General features: G+C 40.6%; 2 protein-coding genes across 2 annotated transcripts; both read right to left on the reverse strand.

The window, feature by feature from the left end:
• Positions 1-1,242: 1,242 nt before the first annotated feature.
• Positions 1,243-8,928, reverse strand: ABCF3 (ATP binding cassette subfamily F member 3). The gene is made up of 21 exons (XM_053459009.1): positions 8,802-8,928; positions 8,095-8,242; positions 7,636-7,715; positions 7,454-7,506; positions 7,098-7,195; positions 6,830-6,952; positions 5,636-5,902; positions 5,342-5,422; positions 5,195-5,254; positions 4,961-5,017; positions 4,855-4,877; positions 4,719-4,774; positions 4,381-4,581; positions 4,161-4,237; positions 4,038-4,082; positions 3,790-3,922; positions 3,618-3,706; positions 3,425-3,516; positions 2,834-2,966; positions 2,502-2,589; positions 1,243-2,318 (listed from the first exon to the last, which is right to left on the reverse strand). The coding sequence occupies exons 1-21, from the start codon at positions 8,872-8,874 to the stop codon at positions 2,160-2,162; spliced, it is 2,136 nt and encodes a 711-aa protein (XP_053314984.1). The 5' UTR covers positions 8,875-8,928; the 3' UTR covers positions 1,243-2,159.
• Positions 8,929-10,693: 1,765 nt separating this feature from the next.
• LOC128483618 (matrix metalloproteinase-23-like) lies at positions 10,694-15,558 on the reverse strand. Its single transcript, XM_053459866.1, has 7 exons — positions 15,412-15,558; positions 14,987-15,102; positions 14,470-14,606; positions 13,483-13,650; positions 12,959-13,123; positions 12,490-12,610; positions 10,694-11,437 (listed from the first exon to the last, which is right to left on the reverse strand). The coding sequence occupies exons 1-7, from the start codon at positions 15,520-15,522 to the stop codon at positions 11,266-11,268; spliced, it is 990 nt and encodes a 329-aa protein (XP_053315841.1). The 5' UTR covers positions 15,523-15,558; the 3' UTR covers positions 10,694-11,265.
• Between the last annotated feature and the right edge of the window lie 136 nt (positions 15,559-15,694).

A 15,694-nucleotide genomic window follows, 5' to 3' on the forward strand; every position in this document is an offset into this window, starting at 1 on the left:
GCTCTCCAGACCTCTGATGGCGCAAAAGTTTATCTACCCGTGTTTCACAATTTTGCCCAAGCTGGACAACTGGCGTATCCAATAGGATACCACATTCACCGACCAATAGCAACGGAGCGCAGCTCCTTTCATACCTGCCACTGTGCCACTATCTATCAATAAGCAAATGATAGGGTCTGGGATAATTGGGTTGTGAAGGAGGTATTTAGAGGTCAACCGGTGATAAGATGGAGAAACACGAAGAGAAAAAGGATCAAGTGGTGTTCTGTAAAAAGCTACAGACAACTGGAATGGGGCCTTGGGCACAAATGTCTGCCCAAAAGGTAACATCCCCAATACTTGCTGCTGGACTGTAGCTCAAACTGTGGGAACTAAAAATCATCTTAACCGTACAGCTTATAATACTCTCGCTATTTTGCATTTGGTTTTGTTACCTCTACCCCTTTGTAATAATCATTACTAATTATGTTTGCATGGACTGTAATGCTTTGGAAGCGACCATAATAAAGTTCACAACAATATGCAGTGTATAATAAAATTGTAAAAATTTTAAAAAGTAAAAAAAAACATTTATTCACTTCTGACCTGTTTAGGCCACTGACATTGATTGGTTAGACCAATAATTGATCAGGTTGCAATAATTATGTAGTAAAAAGCTATATATATTTTTTGTTTTACCTTGGATGTATCTTTGTGACCGCTGTCACTTATGGGAGGGGGACATCAAGAGACTGTCATAATGATCATTTGCCCGCTCCTGACTGGCTCTGCAGCAGTTTAAGCTGATGCAGAGTCTGACAGCAATTGACCTGGAAGCACTGACGACTTCCAGGTCATTGGTGCTGAAGACTTTTTTTTTTTTTTTACTCTTTCAATGCTGGTGCTCCGCATGGACTTTGATTTGGTGCCCATAAGCTTAATTATGTATTGGGACAGAAAACCAGATAAGGTTTATAAAATAAATAAAATGTTTAAAACATTTTACTCTAGCAAGATGCAGAGGTTTGGAATGTGAAATACTGCTTCTTGGCGTGCTTATAAAGTATCTACACAAGCTAGTTGTCTGAAAATCCGTGCCGGTTTTTCCTTTAAACTATGTTAGACAACCAAGGGCCACCTTATGGTTTAGGAAAGATGTATTCACATGTTTGTGCTAAAAAAAAAAAACTCTGTTAAATAAAAGATTTGAGTGTATTGTGTATGTAAAAATCAAATTCTAACAAAAATAAACATGAGCATATATAATTGAAGGGGATTCTGCTCTTTTATTTACAGCTTGCTTCAAATCTCATGCCAGTATCAATAACTTAACAGCGGGAGGGAACACAGGATTGCTTTGCTGTGTGGCTGCACACCGAAACAAATACTGTGCAAAATGGAGCCCCCTAAACAGGGATGTTAACACAAAGTAAGAGATCCGAACATCATAGCGACATAGCATGTACTAAGGACACGGCAAGCGAGCGCACGCATGTCTACCTGGATGGTTTCGGTCCAACAGAAGAGTTAAGATACCTACTTTGGAGTAGGACATGGAGACATTTCCTAGGCAATTTACATGTTCCCATTGTAAAATAATATTGCAAGTTAATGCTCTTTATAGGAAAATTCCTTTAAACTTCATTACATGATCACTGCTTTAAGCAAAAGGTAGGGAAGGGAAAGCGGATGTGATTACGCATCGTATCAGAGTAGAAAGGAAGCAGTGCGATGCTGCATTAGAATGGCAATGTCTTGATTCACTTCAAGGCAGGGTGAAGTACTTGTTCTGATAAACATAAAATACAAACCAATGTATTAATTACTATTAACAGCTGACCGGAAACCAAGGACCAATCTTAAGGCGAGATAAACAGAGCAGTAAATTCTAAAATAATTAACCTGGGCAAATAATCTGCAGCAAAGCAAAGATCAATTTATTTAAAACTCAACCTGCTCCCCTCCACACCGTTTAGGAAATAAATACAGTTCTTTTGCTTTCACACGTAGAATCGGCAGTATTTCCAGCAGATGCTTGGGAAATATGGAGTTTGGCAGTCTCTTGGTGATGGATCAGCCCCTCTTGCTCCCCAATACACGACAGTCAGTATGCACAGAACACTCACAGAGCGGGGAGATGGATGGAGAAATGTGAGAAGCACACGCACACAGTGTCGACTCTACAAGAAACCTTCTTTGCGGAACTGCTCCTGTAGGATATCCCGGTACTCATCGAACCCACCGTCAATACGGGTCACACCTCCATTTTCACATACCCAGAGCTCTTTGCAAACAATACGGATAAAACGTTCATCGTGAGACACCAGAATGAGTCCTCCCTGGAAAAGCAAAGACGGTAATTAGAAAAGAAAAGAAACATTAGTCACAGTAATATAAAAGCAAAGAATTAGAGATGGGGAATAAGATGTGAATGAGACGAAGCGTGGACATGTGGCAAGATGGAGGAAGGGAAAAGGGCACAAAACGACTAAGCGCAGCAGCTTGCAGAGAACCAAGAATACCCGGAATTTGTTGAGAGCTCGGCCCAAAGCTTCAATGGTCTCCATGTCCAGGTGATTGGTCGGTTCATCCAGAATGTAAAAGTTGGGACTAACAGGAAAAAAATAAAAAGCACAAGTTTTTTTTTTTTTACTTTTCAAACTGATGACTACTTATAATATCACATTGCATGACAAACCTTCAACTGTGCCAGACTACTTTAGTAAACAGTGGATTCACTAGGCTTATAGCATGCAGTTAAGATATAATACTGTAGTTTGATTCTTCCACCTCCTACAACAGTTTACCACTCGCAAAACACCAGCGTATTAAATACGATATCCCATAACCTTACCATAGTATGGTCATCTGGGCAAAAGCTACGCGGCTCTTCTGGCCTCCAGACAGGCTTGCCACTGGCCGTACTGCCAGCTCCCCTGAAATGCCATAACTGCCCAGCTGGTGGCGATATTCTTCCTCTGTCTTACCTGTTTGTAACAAGCATGAGAAATATATTCAATAAGTGGACGTGGGGTTATAATAACGCATTCCAGCTAGATAACTATTCTAGCATAAATTGTGGGTCCAGGGTTAACAAAAAGTCTTGTTAAGAAAAGCAAATTTGCTTACTAGGAAATTAAATAAAAATGTGCTAAAATGCACGGGGTTAGAGGAATCTCACTGATCAGGTCAGAGAAACGTCACCAGGTTTAATAAGCACGCACCGCACCTGCTTGGGGTTCCTGAAGCTGTGCGGCGGCTTAAATTGGCTATGTCACCAAGTATATATCTAAGACAACCCATTTCTTTGCATACATCTTTCATATTGCTGAAATATTGTATACCTGCCCCAATCACCTACTGATTGGCAGCTCATATCTTTTCAAATATCTATAGGAAACACAAAATGTTTAGAATAGTGCCCAAATACCCTACTATGAAGTACCTGGAAAACGTTTTGCAAGTAATTCCACAGCACTAAAGTTCAGATCCAACTGGTCTACATGATGCTGGCTGAAATAACCAATCTTTAGGTTCCTAGATATAATGAGGGTATATCAAAAAAGAAAAAGTGAATATACAAGTGAGAATGAAAAAATTAAAGTGGCTCGCTTCAAAACAGTGCTGCTTCCCCCCACCTGTGTGCATGTCGAATGCCCTGCACTGGAGACAGCTCCCCCATCAACAACTTTAACATTGTGGATTTTCCAGCTCCATTTTCTCCAACCTAAAAACAAAGTAGGAACACGCAAGATTAGTAGTGACCTTGTTTCTACAAGTTTACATAGGTTAAAGGGCACCATTGCTCACCACACAGATTCGAGAATCCAGGTCTGCAGAGACAGAAAATTTCTTGAATATTGGGCGATCTGGAGAATACCAGAAGTCGACCTCATCCAACTGCAGGATAGGTGGAGAGAATTTCTCAAAACCATCTGGGAACCTGGGGAAAGCCACAACAACAACAAAAAAAAAAAAAGTAAAAAAAATCATATCTGATAAGTAAGGAACACAATATACTGCTAGACTGTGCAAATATAATGGATTACTGTGCCCACCTTATCACTGCCTCACTCTCCTTCTCCACCGGCTTTAGCTCTGGCCTACAGAAGAGACAAAGTAGCAGTGAGATTAGTTGTTCTGGCTCTAAAAGACACAACTGAGATCTTGTGAACACTTACAGTTTCTCCAGCAGTTTCAGCTTACTCTGCACCTGGGCGGCTCTGTTGGCATTGTACCGGAATCGATCAATGAAAACCTGTAAGGGAACAAAGAATTGAATGTCCATGCGCAGTAGCTTTGCCTTAAACAATATTACCCTAAAATTGCCAACAGAAGTCGCAATTCCTGTCTCCCGGTATACGACATCTCTAAGAGTGCCTTCCACCATAAGAACATCACCTGGATGTGTTCACGATATTGCTGTTGTGCCTCGAACTCCCGCTGTTGGTTCTTCAGACGCTCTTCCTTGGTTTTCATGAAGCTCTCAAAGTTCCCCCGATATCCTTCAAGCCGTTGGCTGTGCAGATGCACGATGTCCGTTGCCACAGCATTTAAGAAGTTTCGGTCATGGGATACTACAAGTATGGTGGAAGGCCAGGTCTATAAGAGGGAAAGACATAAAAGCCAACAGAGAAACTTAGTGACGGTAGAAATATAAAAAAGTTTTAGATAAAGTGAGAAAAACTGGAGCAATGAATGGGGGATGTGCAAAGGAATGCGAGAAAACAGAGGATTACCTGCAAATAATTCTCCAACCAAATGATGGCTCTGACATCCAACATGTTTGTGGGTTCTGTGGCAATAAAGAGATAGTTAGACAAGGAAAGAAGGAAAAAAGAGATTGATCCGGGTCTCAAAACTTATCAAACTTACCATCAAGCAACAAAAGATCTGGCCTGAAAAGAGAGAAAATGGGGCGTAACTATACTTACATCAATAATTGACCTGTTAACACTCAAAAAGAGAAAATAGCACTCACCTAGCAAAAAGAGCACGAGCCAGCGCCAATCTCATGCGCCATCCACCGGAAAATTCCCTAAAGGAGAACGAAACTTTAGAACACCCCATACTTTTTTTTTTTTTTTTAAAGGCATCTATACGTAACATAGAGTAAGGCTGACTTATTTTAATAAAATACACATACAAAGTTCTAGATATCTTGCAGGCACATCAAAAAAGACAAAACACAGAGTAACCGTCCCAGGTCACATACTTGGTCATTTGCTGTTGCATACTGTGCTTGAATCCCAGACCGGCAAGGATCACAGAAGCTCTGTTAGAGAAAAAAGAGGTTTAAAGATATCACACACTGTGTAGAAATGTTAAACGTAAAAAGGGTATATGGGGCATTATAGGGCACCTGGCTGGGGCCTTGTCAGCCTCTATCTCTTCCAGTTTGCTGTAGATCTCAGACAGTCGTGTGCTCTCCGTACCGTCACCCCTGGGGACATAAACAAGTGTCATTTCATTGGATTTTACTTCCTATATAAAAAGAACATACCAGTAGTGTAAAATATAAACCATCGGTTACAATAGGATTTTGTGTTTAAATTAGAGCATTTAAAAATATATATATTTTTTTATTTTATTTTTTTCCACGTTCTTACTGAAGTTACATAATCCAAACTTTATATGCAGATTGAGAGTTTCTTACATTCCAGAGCTGATTTTGGCATTTAGGGCCTTCTCTTCCTGTAAGAGGCTCTCTCTCAGAAAGTCGCATTCAAGTACGCTCTGTAGGGCCGGCGTGTCATCTCCAGCCACCTCCTGCTCCACGTGTAGAATGCTGATGTGTGAAGGGACACGAAGGCTGCGACTAGCAAGCATCTTCAGTAGGGTGGTCTTGCCAAGACCATTACGACCCACTAAGCCATATCTGCGACCTGCAGCCAAATGCAGCTCTGCACCAGTCAGCAGAACCCTGGAGCAAAGTAGAAGGAACGTGTCATTTGTGATGGCCAAGAAAGTGCCAGACTACCCAATCTATACTCAAATGCAGGAATGTGCCGTGTTAAATGCAATGGAGATATATTATCGCTGCCAGAAAGCATTACCCTGGGATACTTTGGTTCTGTGTACTATAACAATGGACTCTTACCATATGAGATGGCATTTATACATCTGTGCAAATCTCTAGGTAACCATCAATTCCATTGATCCTTTGACCATACACAACATACACCAGTTACTTGTTGTTCATATATGTGCTATTTCTCCAGCTGGGCACCACTGTTACATTTTACATGGTCAACCCCATTGACTCTCATGCCACATCCCTCTTTTTATGATACACTTGATGCTTTCTTTTGTAAAATATTTCTCTTAAATACAAAACTCAACCGTGAAACATACCTTAGCAAACAACCTACTTCATAAGGTAATCATCAGTGTGACCAAATCAACCTATATCCTAAAGTTCCCGTCTAAATCTTTAGTATTCCACTATTCTCCTTCCACGCTAACAGCCCATGCCAACTTCTTATAATATTCAGATGCACTAAATTAAACCAATCCATCCAATGCTGCTAAGATATTGCCGTGTTCAATACCAGTTTCTTTATGCTTGCATGGAGTCATTCAATTACAATTTCATATATAATTACTTTCTTCCCCAGCTGGCTTTTTACAAAAGGTGCACACATTAAAGCATCAATAACCATGATCAAAGAGAAGAATTGAGTGTGGAAAATACTATGCCCAGAGAGAGGTAAGCAAAGGTCATTCTTTGGAGTGTCTGGGGCAAAAATGATCTAAATTATTTTTGTACTTCAATATCCAAATTTAAAGTTCAATAAGAATTTGTAGCTGGGCAAAATATGGGGAAAAAATTATAATGGATGTTATTTACCTCTCTCCAAACGACACATCAAAGTTATCGATTCGGATATCATAAGACTTGTTCTTCCCACTGTTTTCAATGCGATTTTCCTTCTTACTGGCAGCCTGACTAGCTGAGGCCTCATCCATCACTCTGTAGGGTACAGATATTAGAATCTTAGTAAAGCCAGGAGAATAGAATTACTTCCCACAATACCACCCTCCATGATCACTCAGAAGACACCCCACCTTCTCCATTCTAAGTAAAAGGCATCACTTTATTTAATGTTCATACTTACAGCGGACCAGAGGGTTTGTGTGTGTCTCGCTCAGTTCGTTTCTCTAGCTTGGCTTTCAGCTTAGCTTCCGCTTTCTCCAGTTTCTTCACATTAACACTCTAATCACAAAGGAATATAAATCATTAGGTGCATTTAAGACCACCGTTCACTATGCCCTTACATAGCTGCTATAGAAAGTATGAGATATTTACAACGTTCTACAGTGGTATTTTCCCCGATAAAGATGAATCGAGCTCTCGGTGCAGAAAAAAGAACCCATACAGTGAAACATGCGAATGTGCTAGCTCTGTGGTTAGGATCTCTATACTATGCTTCTCCTGTTCACAAACAATGCACAAAGAAGCACATTTTCTCACCGATGTTTGACCCTTCTTCATTAACAACACATTCACAATTTGGGGATCGACATCTAACGAGAAGAAGACAAGAAAGAGTCTGAGTAAAACATTTAACATCAGGTTTGTGTCTGAAAGAGCTAAATAATTTGTTATGCAGAACAGGTTATTGGGCAGGAATTGAGGGATTGGGATGAACTCACCGTAATGGTCAGAGATCTGGTTCAACTGTATGGGAGACTGCAACAACACCTGACTCTTTGAGGGGGCATGGTTGTCCTCCCTGTAGAAAGCAAACACAAGTCTGAGCTTAAGGGGGGTAGTTGCAGAATTGAGAACGAATTGAAGAAGTTACCCGAATGATGTGCACATAGCAACTAAAGTATTCCTGGAATACAGTCCTGGCTTTCTACTTAGCATGCTGCTCTGAAAATATACCATCTTCCACATCTGTGCGTTGTGTCCCCTTCTCCTTATCAACATCCCACCATCAGTATGTTTCTCCGCCTTGTCAGTATATACCCTTTTTTTAATCTTTATCTCGGCCCCCCACTTTCTATTGATTTTATGATTAAGAATTCCAAGTGGACATCTCTAGATCTTCATCAAGCAACCAGCCTTCATACCACCCCTCTTCACCCTATGAGGCTGTAGATACTCACAGACACATTGTCCTATACAACCGTAGGCAGACATCCCTAATATCGTCATCATCTTTGGTATCTCCTGATACATCCTGCAGGATCTCCCCAACAGCTTCAAACACGTCATTCTCTGATTCAAAGTCAGAGTGGCCACCTTCAAGGACATCTGCGGGAGAAAAAAAGAGGGAAGAGCTGAAGGACTGGGGTGCAATGCCATCTTTTAGAAATCCGGTAAGATGATGATACTCGTCAGGGTCCATGATGGACACTTAGAACGTAGTCATCAACAACATTGGATATAATTCCAATACTGAGGACTGCCATAGGACAAACCTGTGATAAGTAATTCACAAGGCAGAGATCATTGAAAGTCTCAAAAGTATCCCCAGATGCAGGTTTGGTTGTCAGGAAAATAATGAATTTTAATAATCCGATTAAAGATTTGTCAAATTTTTGGGCCCAGCATTTTAACCCCCAGAGTCTGTAACAAAAACATAATAAAATAATAAAACTTCTAAAACTGGTGATATGTGCCCATCTGACATCTTATATCAAGAGCAGACACGTCACGTTAGGCTATCTACACTTTAAGAGATCTCACAGACGTAGGAGGTAATACCATGCCATCTATCACACGCATGGGTATGTCCAAGAGAGACAAGAGGCTCTAACAGCGGCCCAACAAGGCATCCACAAATCACGGTGCGTTTATAACCCCTTCTCACCGGTAACGTATTGTAAGAGTTCGGCGTCCAGCTGCGGGAACTCCTTCTTCAAGATATCCACGAAGGTAGCCATGTTGGCCGGCCGGCAAGGAGCAGGCGCAAAAGGAACTAATGCGCCGGAAGCGCGGGGGATGATGGGCATTGTAGTTCAGTGTCTACACACGAGTGAGGCTGCGGCGCGTGCGCGGAAGTTTGGGTCCGTGCACCTGGAATATCGTCCGGCAGCCTGAGGGGTGTTCTACTTCCTGGTACCGTAGAGGTTGCATGTCGCAGATTGGATATAGTTGTAAAGAAGGAAATGTATTCCCATCACCATATATTCGCGTGACGTGGGAGGTTTCGTGTAAAGTGCAGTTCTGTCCGCTATCAGAGAACAAAGCACAGTATATAGAGGTCCACTTTGGGGTCTGTTATGACTCCAGGGATCACCATTACCACAGTGGAAGCCCTGTGATATCACCGATTTTGGCCCAGTTAATATATTAATGTATATTTGTGATGAGTGTTAACGGCCCCACTTAATTTGTACAGCGCTGTGTAATTTGTTGGCACTTAATAGATAAGATAATAATAATAAAAATCTGACAGCCTGATCTTGCAAAAAGTTCACGGCCCTTAGTCAAAGACCAATTTTCTTCGTGACATAACTCCTACGTCCTTGGTCTCAAAGTGGTTAAATACATAATGTTGAATATCATTTTCCTTAAGACTCAAGAGGGTCCAGATAGAAATGGCACAGAAAAAGAACTGTCCTTTAAAAACGGGGACACTGGATTTAGTTTAAATATTCTATATTAGTAACAGAAAAAACCCAAATCTCTCATTAAAGGACAAATGATTAAGCATTTCATTTTAATCTACCTAGTCATTTGTGCTTTAATGGGAGATTTGGTTTTTCTTACTAATATAGTGTGACTGGAGCTAGGTTATGAATTCACTGACAAGGAAACGACAGAGCCTTTATTTTGCTAGCAAAACCGAGTGATCGGTCCCTTTATATGTGTTTCATACATTTTGCTAGCAAATGTATGGGTAAACTTTAAAGTCATCTTAAGGTTTATAGCCTATGCCAGTAGCCCAATAGGTTGCAAGGATATAAAAACTAGAAATGCAGACAGTGGGTGATCTATGAGCCCCCTAATCCACAATTGTGCTCGCAAAGGAGAGGACTGTGAGGGCACGAGGAGCCAAGCCGGTGCTGTTAAGATAGCTAAAACATGTGCTAGAACTAGTGATTACACATTGTAAACATGAAAAATGTCATACCTATTTTTGGATGGCAGTTTGACTTCAAGTAGTTATATTTAAAAAAGAACTCCCACCATCTTATTTTTTAAGTAATAGATATTTGATGCTATTGCGAAAACCTCCATAAATAAAATGTATCATTTACCTTTATGTTTCATACAACTATCAACCTACCACAAGCCTCTCGTTTGTGAAGCGTGTCCTCCTAGCTCCAATGAAGAACACCCATTCAAAACTTAACATAAGTTTTCTCGCTCTTCGATTTCGACTAGTAACTACCTACTAAGCACACAATGCTAGGCTTAGGTACCCTACTAACAAACCAACTATGCCACTGATGTTCCTCTTTGGTTATATATATATATATATATATATATATATATATATATATATATATATATATATATATATATATATATATGGTATTATTGGCAAAGCTAGTTATGGTTGGAATTATCACTGTATGGTTGACACCAGTGGTAAGAGCAGTGGAGAGAAACTAGGGAAATAGAACATTGGCTCAGTGTTTTCCCTTTAAACACGATTACCGGTAATTTGTAAACTTAAAACTTGACTCACTAGACTAATTCCTCCAACTTAGACATTAATGAACGTAATCAATTCTACATACATTTTTTTTTACATTTTTACACTCATGCAAAATGATGGAACTCATAACACATTGGTATTGGTGCATTTAATTATTTTATTGGAGTGACATTAACATAACTGTAAGGGTAAATGGTGATCAAGCAGATCTGGCATTTACATGCTGGAGTGTAATTAATTATAAGAAGCAGGGGAGTGTTGGAAAGAAGGCAGGGGGCAATGGTTCCTGAGCCTCTGTGGTTTAGAGACATGGCTTCTACTAAAAATGAAGGTTTTTGTTTATAATTTTATAAATATCCACATGGGGGCTTACATCCTGAATGGATCTTTGCCGTGCTGCTTGTGTAGGGTACTATGCCAATCCCTTTTGGAAATACACATTGGAGAGGGCAGGATAATGTGCAGTTTTGTTGGTTGCCAAATATGCATTAAGACATTGATTGGACTTGCCCCGGGCTGAAACCTGCCAGTCTTCCTTTGAAAGAAAGGCATTGTGTTAGGGAATTCTGATTGTCAGGGGATAGTTATGCTCAGCTTATATTGCAACAGAAGTTCAAAACTATACACAGTGTGCAGTTGGTGTGTGTAATTTGGTTCTTCTATGGCTTTATGTGACACGTAGGTTCCACGACTTTCCTCCTAGTAACACTCTCCCTTGACGAATCACACACGTGTACCTTCCCTGGGTTCTCGTATTTGCCTGCACAATTAGGTTGCCTGGGGAAGACATATCTAGGTCAGGGGCACTGAACTGGAAACGTGATCCATCCTTGTACCACCTGCAAGAAAAGTAGATCCGAAATGGGAATCAGAAAAGGTGAAAACCCACTCGGGGAGTAACCGTTAGAATTTTAAAGGGGTCAGGATGCAGTGCAGTTTAGTATGCTACTTTATGTATAAACTGTGCTGGTTAGACAAAGTATATATGAATCCTGTGCCCTGGTTTAAGTTAATAGACGACAAGAAGTATTTCCCGAATAGACTGTGGTCATCACATAAACCTGTGTGACCCAGTTCTGGGAATGATTTGAGGAGCTTAACCTGGAAACAATTAAATGTAAATGTGTACAATAATAGGAAGAAACATTTAATATTTCTAGCGATTAGACACATTCCACCATGCGGAGGCCTGTATGGCAAGCTGCTTCATGAATTCCCTTGCCTTAAACAGGTACCTACAAGAAGAGACGGTTTGTTACGGACATATAAATATGGTAGGTTTGTAATCACTGCTTAGCAGAGGGTTAGTGCCATTCTACAGTTTCTAGTCAACGCCTCGCCTAGAGACCCCAGCTCCTGAAGGATATAGACACATCAGAGAGAGTTCAGAGGAGGGCTACAAACATGATAACTGGTGTACAGGATAAAAATGATCTGTAGTGATATATAGAGCTTGGAGGAAAGAAGAGAGAGGAGAGATGCAATAGAAACATTTAAATGCTTAAATGTTAAAACAAGAGGTCATAGTCTTAACCAGAGGGTCAGCGTCTTCGATAGAATGTAAGAAGTTCTTTAATATCCATGGTTTTTGAATGGGAAGCCCACCAAGCTCAAATAGGTGTGATGGTCAGGTATCCCCATACTTTTGGTGTTATAGTGTACATACATACATAAAATCACTCCTCTTCCTCCTCTAACCTCCTCTCTCTTACCTTGCTTTGAGTCCTGTCCAGTGCAGCTTGAGAGAATGGGGAATCCAGAGGCTGAAGTAACTCCAGCCTTGAGTCTTGGGGGCTGCATGGAAGGGGGCTGAAGGAGTAAACAGTGGACAGTGCCAGAGACTCCGTGTACTCGGTATACTTCCTACCAACACGTGTGACAAAGTTTTTACCTGATTTTCTGGTTTGGTTGGGTCATTTTTGGTTTGCAGCTGAAAGTGACTGATTGACCACTGGATACATAATGAGTCTTCACTTGAACTTTATGTGATAAAGAGCCATTTTGTGTAAAATCTAAAACGACAGGAATATCAAAATTATGGCATAATTTTTTAGTTAACTCAGTCTGCATAATTTTATACCACCCACCAACATTAATGTTGGATATGACCACTTGTTCGGGTCCCCGTGAAGATTTTATAGCATAACCCAATTACATCACAACACTTTCAAACAAGAGAACTTCACACTTCTACGTGAAAAGCATGACACCAGCTGTGTGAACACATGATACCTGCTTGTACAAAGGCATCTGCCATGTAGGTAGGGAAATATTCAGAAAAGTCAAGAGAGACTGTCAAGAACATACTGGTCACTGGGAAGGGATGCCCAATAATAAGGTGTACAAGAGCTTGTAGTTACTGTAGAGATGCCGTATGGCCCGGATATCATCCAGCGCAAGGTGACGTGTCCGGGTATACGTAGCATTGGGGTGCATTAGAGCACTGACATCACTAGAGTGCCACAGGCCTAGGGCATGGCCAATTTCATGAGCTGCCACCTGGACCAGATCATTGTACCAAACACCTAGTGAAAACACAATGGGAGAAAGTATGTGAGTGCTACCGTGGCCACGTATCCTCTGATAAGGATCCAATCTGAAAAAGACTGATATTCATCCATGTATATATAGCCCTGTATGTAGTATTGTGTTGTAAAAGAATATCATGTACTTAAAACAATTGCAATATAGCTGCAAAGTTACCATTATCAAACTTTGTTTAGTGGGATCGCAATAGCCACAGTGATTCATTCATCTTCAGAAATCTATCTGGGGAGTCAAAATTAGATGGGGTATAATTCAGGTTTCTTAGAAGATTGCATCAAATGAAACTTCTGAATCTAGAGGCATGCAGCCAGTATAATGTATTCATGGAAATATATACCTTGTTTCCAGCTAAAACGAGATGGCCCAAGGACCCAAAATTCATGATTGTCAAAGTGAATCTCCCCACTGGGAGGCAGGAAGGCATGAGCTAGTTCCCCATTCAGACCATCAAAACAGGGGTGCAATGGAGAGACCCAACAATCACTATGATTAAACGTGTAAAATCCTGAAATTAGAAAAAATATCTATTATTTTTATACATTGGTAGGCCTTCTACTACTCCTACTACATTGCAGGTTTGGCAGACTCACACATAGAGTATTGCATGGAGTCACAGCCTGCGTTTAGGGAAGGGTGGAATTGGAAGGGATAGTTGCCAACGGCCCAAACATTCAAGAGGGACTCGTACTGGAAACACATATGCACAGCATATGTACTAACTACACCTTCTATCAGCTGCTATATCTGGTGAAAGAGGATGAGGGCAGCTAGGCAGGGTGAAACATAGCAGTCAGATAACCAAGAGGAGTAGAAAAGATACTGAGAGAGAAGGCAGCGAGGCGAGGTGACTTGGGGAGAAGTTTAGCATTATTGGCAGCCTTACTCATAGATGGGATTGCTTTCACTGGCAGTATTTCTTTCAGTGGCTGTGTTTGATCCTAGCTATAGCACAACTGCCACTTGTAAGACCTTGAAGAAAGATACTCCCCAGAGTTATTTTGTAGCATCTCATATTATTATTATTATTTATTGTTTCATATAGCGCCATCAAATTCCGTAGCGCTGTACAATGGGTAGACAAAACATAACAAGTAGTACGCAACATAACAAATCGACTAATAGAGACAACAGGTGAGGAAGGCCTTGCTCAAACGAGCTTACAGTCTAGAGGGACTTAGGGATTTCTGAGATCTCCCTCAACAGGCAAGAGCACATCCACCAAAAGCACTTCTTCATGGGTAGGAAAACATTTACAGTCTGTACAGATATCAGTCATCATAGTTTGTAGATGTGCAGTAAGTGCACTTGCACAAAATCAACTTACCTATGGTAAGATCTGAACTCTGTGGCGGGTGCACACGCTGGAAGGTAAGTGGGGATACTCTGCTCCACATTCTGAAGGCAATCTCTAGTGCTTTCGCTGTGTCTTCTTTGTTTAGAGTGTTTGGGAACTGGACAATTCTACAGGAGCAAACGAAGGACATTTTTTTGGACGGTTAATGGCTAGAGGTGTAGCAATGTGGCAGGGCTTTACAAAGACTTCTGTGGGTCTTTTATACCAACTGAGGCATTTTGAAGACGAATAATGCATTATGTTCACACTTAAACCCATCAACGATTCAGAAATTCTAGAAATTACTGATATCTGGGGAAGAAATAGGGACTGAGGGATTTGAGATCCAAGAAGAAACCTTGGGAGGAACAGGTATGGAAAAGGCATAAATGATGAGCACTGCACAGGTACACAGTTGTTCTGTTGTTCATGTCCGTGTGTGTGTGTTTTGTGGTTGGGGACCAACCTTTATGAATTCCAATAGAAAATGTAAAGGTTAAAGACTCACTTGTATGTTAGGTTTAAATGGTCCCACTTAAACCCCATTGGGTTAATGGTGTATCTCTTTCTTCTGACAGGTGCACTGCTCTCAGTGGGAATAAATTCCGCATTTCGATCCTGAAACTAAGCATATGTATCGAATATATAAATGATTATAGGATATATGCATCTGAAGGTTTCCATATATACAGTACTGTACATTTACTGTTCCTGAGCAATAAATCCATATCCAAGACTACAGGATCTTGTTCATCAGAGCTATGTGTAAAGCCTTATTTTAGTCATTCACTAACATTTTAAACATTTTTTTTACCATAATCAATCTTATCAACAATTACACCATATTTAAGGGGCAAACATTCAGTATTGCAAAGCTAAATTTGACCAAAGTGTTCTGATGAAACAAATCACGAAATAAAGCTAAGCACTCACCTTTGGGGAAATCATAGATTCTTCTTGGTGCCAGATGCAGAAACCAAAGGTCAATAGAGAAACGGCAAAATAAACCATCCTATCACCCAGAATCCAGCCCATCCTATGCATTCTATCAACAGGAATAACAGAGCAACTAATACTCTGCTATGTCGCAAAACAAGAATCAGGCAGTGAGACGTAAAAACAGATGGGGAAAAGAAGGAAATAAAGAAAAAAGATCTAAAGCACACCACATGCATTCACCACTAGAAAAAAGTGCATGTGTGTTTTGTTAGCGTAC

Source organism: Spea bombifrons, chromosome 3, assembly GCF_027358695.1.
Source record: "Spea bombifrons isolate aSpeBom1 chromosome 3, aSpeBom1.2.pri, whole genome shotgun sequence".
Classification (NCBI taxonomy): Eukaryota; Metazoa; Chordata; class Amphibia; order Anura; family Pelobatidae; genus Spea; species Spea bombifrons.